The 6,453-nt window shown below is 42.9% G+C and overlaps 1 protein-coding gene across 2 annotated transcripts in view; it reads left to right on the top strand.

Moving 5' to 3' along the window:
- The window catches only part of LOC101861854 (WASH complex subunit 2C), a gene marked incomplete at its 5' end in the record, with an annotated part of 25,511 nt that overhangs the window by 13,862 nt on the left and 5,196 nt on the right, over window positions 1-6,453 (top strand). Inside the window, 3 exon segments of one of the 2 annotated variants that reach the window (XM_013089478.1) lie at window positions 891-1,025; window positions 3,553-3,687; window positions 4,718-5,618. In XM_013089478.1, the coding sequence (XP_012944932.1) occupies window positions 891-1,025; window positions 3,553-3,687; window positions 4,718-5,618 (1,171 nt within the window). 2 annotated transcript variants of the gene reach the window in all.

Raw genomic sequence — 6,453 nt, 5'->3', positions numbered from 1 at the left:
ATTGTCTGATCTTGATTTCACCACTTTCCTCTCAATGGTGATAGTCCATATCACACGACCTCATCTCTTCCTGTCGTATGTCCTTTTTTAACTGTGAAAATCTGACTTATCAAAACTTCTCTTCGTAATGACCTTCTTCCACACTATTAAAATTGAGATCCGATAATGAAGCATTGAGCTTGCGTCTATGGGTATCGCTCCTCTCAACACTATTTCCGCTCGTCTCAGAAGCGGGAAGTCCGGTCCGGATTCGAGCCTCGGTTCGGACACGGATTTCGAATTCGAAAGTAAAGGCGGCGGGGAAAGGAACTGTCCACCCAACCACAATAAATTCCGAAGGCTCAGGAAGTTGTCTCATTACCAAGACAATCCCGTATGTCCGGATCGGATGCGGGAACAATTTTCCTTTACAACACTGTTAGGCTGTGTAAGAAGCCTGGCTTCCGAGTGCAACGTCCATCCGCGAAAGGATCGAGACAAATGGGGACTTGTGTAAAGTGCCTATCTATCTATCTATCACTATATATATATATATATATATATCGCTTTTAAGGACAAGTGGGCTAACCCAGATTTCGGGGGTTTCCAGAAATCTTGACCTGCACCAAAAGTGGGCATTGCCCTACCTATAGGAAGAGTTTGGTTTCATTAGTGTGTATATTTGTTTGGTTATAGAGAAAACTCTCCTTGTCTTTTAAAGAAACTGAACAAGGGTCCAAAAACTTTACCTTCGATTTTCTCTAAACAGCATTTTTCGGGATGACCCCCTTGTGCTTAAAAGCGACATACACATTTACGTACATGTTATCCCTTTGTCTGCCGACCCCCTGACCTCTGCCCCATGACATCCTGCCCCCCTGACCCCTAACCCCTGACCTCCATGCTTCCAGCCCAGCTTCGTTGACCCCCTGGATGTGTTGTCCTCTCCCGTCTCTGCCGTTGCCCCCAAACCAAAAGCCACTTCCTCCCACGTGGTGGTCGTCAAGCCTAAGCCTAAGCCTAAGTCTCGTGGCGGCCTGGAGGATGTAAGTATTGAGGCAGACCACTATAACCACCAATTCTTGAACGCCCTACGTGGGAGTTTTTCCTGGGTGGTTGGTGGGTGCTCTAGTATGGTTTGCTCCTTCTCTCCTATCAAACATACATCTATCATTCATCCTTATCTCTCCTTTTTTTGTGTGTTTGTTACTCTCTTGTAACGCATCTATTCTTCGGCACTTATATATGACCTTATTGTGTTGCAAGTGCCGTAAAACTCTGACAAAAACTATACAGAACAATAATTGAACAGCTTGCTGACATTATGGACTCAACGTTTGGACCTTTTTGCTGTGTTTTTATCCCCTGAAACCTTTAGAAATGTTCCCGCTTGCTGAGATGTGAACTTTTCTTCCTTATTTGGATATTTGGATATCATCATTTTCACAACAACAAACGTTGTTGGTTGGCGGGTGCTCTGGTGTGGTTTGCTTTTTCTTTCCTATCAAACATCTATCGTCCTTATCTCCCCTCCTTCTTTTTTGTGTTTGTTACTCTCTTGTAACAGCTCTAATCTTCTGGCGCTCATATGACCTTATGCAGTTGCGAGCGCCGTAAAACCTCTACTAAAACTAAACTAAACAACATAAAAACCCACCAAAAAACCCACCAGAAACAACTCCTTCCTGCAACCAGCAAATCGGTACTCGCTTAATAATAATAATAATAATAATAATAATAAAAATAAATATGATAATTAATGAAAATAATAATGATAATAATGATGATGATGATAACAAAAATATGATTATTAATGATGATAATATAAAAAATTAATAATAATAATAATAAATATGATAATTAATGATAATTGCTTTCATGTAGTGCATGTCCATGGTCTACAGCAAGGGCTGTTCACTCGACATTTACATGTATAAATACCATGACTGATTCTAGAACATTCAGAAAAGTTTGTTTGCGCACAGTTTTGTTTTGACAGTTACGTTCAGAGCAGCGGAGGAAAGGAAAGTAGTGTGGATTTCAATATGAACATTCTAATGAGAGATGCTAATTATTAACACTGACAGTCAAATCTTTCTGTGGGGCAAAACTTTTTTTTTTTCTTGTTTAAAGAGAACTGTAATTGTTCAAATTGTGAAAAGAGCCAGAAATAGAAATGTTATCGTTTATTATTATCATTAATATTATTACCATTATTGTTAATATTATTATTATTACTATTATTTTATTTTTTATTTTTATTATTATTACTATTATTTTATTTTTTATTTTTATTATTATTGCTATTATCGTAAGTTAGGGAGTAACTTTGGCAGCGGTGGTATATTTGTTTACTCTGTAAATATATTGGTGGGTTCATTGGGACCTTGTAGCACTGATCTCTGAATAAGACTAAGAGGGAACCACACTATGGTGAACTTTGTCCCATTTTCTTAGACGTGTTGTGCCCCATTTTTTGCTTGCCTTTCTTGATTGATTTTTAGCATGTTGCGGGTTGATTTGGAGGCATTTGTTATTAGGCAATTTTTTAATATATATACCTTTGTGTGTGAGTGTGTGTGATTTTGTAATCTTATGACCTAAGCTTCCAGTTTTACTGAAATGTAAACATAAAAAGTCTTCACATGGAACTAGATTGCGGGTTCTCTGGTGGGGTTTGCTTCTTCTTTCCTATCAAACATCTATCGTCTTTATCTCTCCTTCTTCTTTCCTATCAAACATCTATCGTCTTTATCTCTCCTTCTTCTTTCCTATCAAACATCTATCGTCCTTATCTCCCCACATTCTTTTTTTGTGTTTTTATTGTTACTCTCTTGTAATAACCCTAATCTTCTGCAATTTTATGACCTAATTGTTTTGCAAGTGCCGTAAAACTCTGACTAAAAGTACAGTGGGCTTGGATTGAGTGGACTGTGTGCATGGCATCGTGCTAGCCTGCCTAATGTAGACTAAAACTTTTGCCGTTCAACAAGAGTCTGTCAGTGCCACTTTCTCTGAGGTGTCAGCTGTCCCCCCCCAGCCCCCATCTCTATGTTCTCCATCTCCATCTATTTTGTTTTGTTTTCTTCCGAAGAGAATGCTTCAGAGAGGGATTTTGTGTATAGACAAGTGGTGTTTACATTTTGGTCTAAGGCTGTGTTTACATTTTGCATTTTTCCATTTTTAGCTTAGGGTAGTGTTTACATTTTGGTCTTATGTGTTTACATTTTGGTCTTATGTGTTTACATTTTAGGATAACGTAGTGTTTACATTTTGGGTTAGGAGTTAGGGTAGTGTTTACATTATGGTCTAAGGTAGTGTTTACATTTTGGGATAAGTGGGTGGTTGGCGGGTGCTCTGGTGTGGTTTGCTTCTTCTTTCTTATCAAACATCTATCGTCCTTATCTCCCCTCCTTCTATTTTATGTTTGTTACTCTCTTGTAACACCTCTAATCTTCTGGCACTCATATGACCTTATGCAGTTGCGAGCGCCGTAAAACCTTCTACTAAACTAAACTAACATTTGTGGGTTAAGGTAGTGTTTACACCCTCCCCTGTCTCCTGTTCACTCAGAAATCGCCCACCTTCAACCCGGCGGCCTTGTTGCCGGGGGCAACCCACCCGTCGCTGAGCAAGTCTCTGGAGAGATCCGAGTCGGTGGACTTTGACCAACCGGCCGAGACCGAGACGCTGCAGAGTGCCAGCAAGGTGAGGGGGGGGGGAGCGTGGTGAGGGGGATATGAAATGGTATGGGGCTAACGCCCCTATCAACACTATTAGGTTATTTAAGAGGAGGGACCTCCTAGTTTAACGCCCGTCTCCGATAGGACCGAGCCAAGTGGGAAGTTCGTGTAAAGTGTCTTTCCCAAGGACACAACGTCGGACCGAGCTGAGGCTCGAAAGTGGGTGGTTGGCGGGTGCTGTGGTGTGGTTTGCTCCTTCTTTCCTATCAAACATCTATCATCCTTGTCTCCCCCTCCTTCTTTTTTATGTTTGTTACTCTCTTGTAACACCTCTAATCTTCTGGCGCTCATATGAACACTCAGAAACATTTTTAGCTTCCTGGGAAGCAAACGGTGCAAGCTGTCGATTTCACGCACTGACACTATATATAAAAAAACGGACAAAATCTTTTGCTGTCTATGGCCGGGTACCCATTCCCACCTGGGTGAAGGGAGGAACATTTGTGTAAAGTTAAGTGCTTTTCCCAAGGGCACGTCGGATCGGATGCCTGGCGGGATTTGTTACTCTCTTCAGCACTTGTTTGACCTTATTGTGTTACGAGTGCCGTAAAACTCTGACTGAAACATGCACGTAGAGAACAGATTTTTAGGTCTCAAATTTATAGTTTTCTTTGTATTTAAAACTCGTCATACAAAATTTGTACGTAATGAAAAGATCTCCAAGTCTCACCGATCTCACTATATGTGTGCTGTGGCCTGCTGTAATATTTGTTTTTCACCTTTTCATCACTTTTTCTCTCATTTTCTTTTTTTATCTTTTCCTTTTTTCTTTCCAATGGGTGGTTGACGGATGCTCTAGTGTGGTTTGCTTCTTCTTTCCTACCAAATATCTATCATTCTATCATCCCGATCTCTCCTCCTTCTTTATTGTGTTTGTTACTCCCTTGTAACTCCTCTAGTCTTCGGCACTTATATGACCTTATTGTATAGCAAGTGCCGTAAAACTCTTTTTTTCTCTCTTTTTTCATTCCCTCCCTCCCCTCCCTCCCTCCCAGGACCGAGTGAAAGTGATCAGCCGCAGACGTCCACAGAGCCGCAAGGCGCGCCGCCTGGCCGCCACAAACTCGGGCATCAGCTTCGACGAGCCGACTAGCCCAACCACGCCCACCATCCCCGAACTCCCCGACCTCCCTGACCCGGCCGCCACCCCCCACAACACTCCCGCAACTAGCGATGACGCCGATTCCCGCGCGTCTGGGTCAGTACCGGCGTCGTCAGAGGTCAAGGCTGCTTCAAAGGTCGGCGGGGAAGACTCCTCGGAGAAAAAGACCAAATCTGGGGATTTGTTCGGAAATGATGATTTGTTAGACGGGCCTTCATTGACGAGCAAAACTTCCCTGAAGGGCGGTGGTGAGAAGGCGACCTCTAAACCCGACGACGATTTATTCGGGAAAGACTTATTCGGCGGTAAAAAATCCCAACCTTCAGCGGGGGCCGCCGATCTTTTCTCCTCCGACTCCAGTGCTAGTAACAACGGAGCCTTAAACAACAACGACAACGACGACTTGTTTGGTTCGTCTCCCGCCCCGCCTGCCAGCAAGTCCAAAAGTGGTGCGGGAAAAACCGACGCGAGTGCGACAAAAGTGCCTACAGCGAAGAGCAAAACCGCTGCTGACAATGACCACGATATATTTTCTACGAGCTCTGGAAAGGGGAAGGCGAACGACGTGTCCAAAGTTCTGGACGAGGATGATTTGTTCGCTCCTCCCCCCGTGCCCTCCTCCTCCTCCGCAGCAAGCAAAAAGGGGGCTAACTCTAATGTGTTTAGTGACGACGACGATTTGTTTGGATCGTCATCCGTGAAGGCGCCGGCCGAAAAGGCGAAGGGGAATTCCAAATCGGCCGTTGATAAGGACGATGACATATTTGCTGACTCGAGTCTAACGGGAAAGAAAGGTGAGAGCGATTGTTGTTATTGTTATGTTTCTGTCCGAATCCACAGCTGCCTACCAGTACAATAAACCTATGTAACCTGTCTGTGAGTCGTGTTTTACTATCGTATCCATACGGCCCGGGGAACTCTGTGCCACCACTTAACCCTATCCGTACGTCGTGTTTTACTATCGTATCCATACGACATGGGGAACTCTGTGCCACCACTTAACCCTATCCGTACGTCGTGTTTTACTATCGTATCTATACAACATGGGGAACTCTGTGCCTCCACTTTTCAAAGAGGAAATTTACTCGTTAATCCCATCCGTACGCTTTGCTTTGATCTAACAGTCTGTCAAAATGATTTTTTGAGAAATACTGAGTTTCAAAGATCTTCACACTAGAAGTATTCTAAAATGTGAAGAATACAACCTCGAGGATTTAAAATGACCCCATGCGTACGGGTAGGGTTAATGCATTTTTGAGGATCCGAGTATGGAAGTCCATTTTGTATAGGAAAATGTGTTTTGTTTTTTAAAAAGTATTTCTCCTCATGTTCCAAAGTTTCCTCATTTGTTTGTCTCGTCCTATGGGTTTGTGTGTCATTGTTTTACTAAAAGTTTCTCTTCGTCTATCTTTCCTTGCATCTTTCTCTCTCTTGCCCTTTTTAACTCCCAGTGGAGCACAGGCCATCAACAACATTACTCCAACGAAGCCTGTCCTGAGCATCCTTTTCTATCTGTTTCCATGATGTCCCCGCTTTTTCAATTTCAGCTTGTACCGCTCGTCTCCATGTCATCTTTGGTCTTCCCTTCTTTCGTTTTCCTTGTGGGTTCCACGTTAAAGCCTGCCTGGT

Source organism: Aplysia californica, unplaced genomic scaffold (genome assembly GCF_000002075.1).
Source record: "Aplysia californica isolate F4 #8 unplaced genomic scaffold, AplCal3.0 scaffold00960, whole genome shotgun sequence".
NCBI classification, from domain to species: domain Eukaryota; kingdom Metazoa; phylum Mollusca; class Gastropoda; order Aplysiida; family Aplysiidae; genus Aplysia; species Aplysia californica.
The sequence above is the reverse complement of the archived record's forward strand: the minus strand, read 5'-3'. Positions and strand labels throughout refer to the sequence as shown.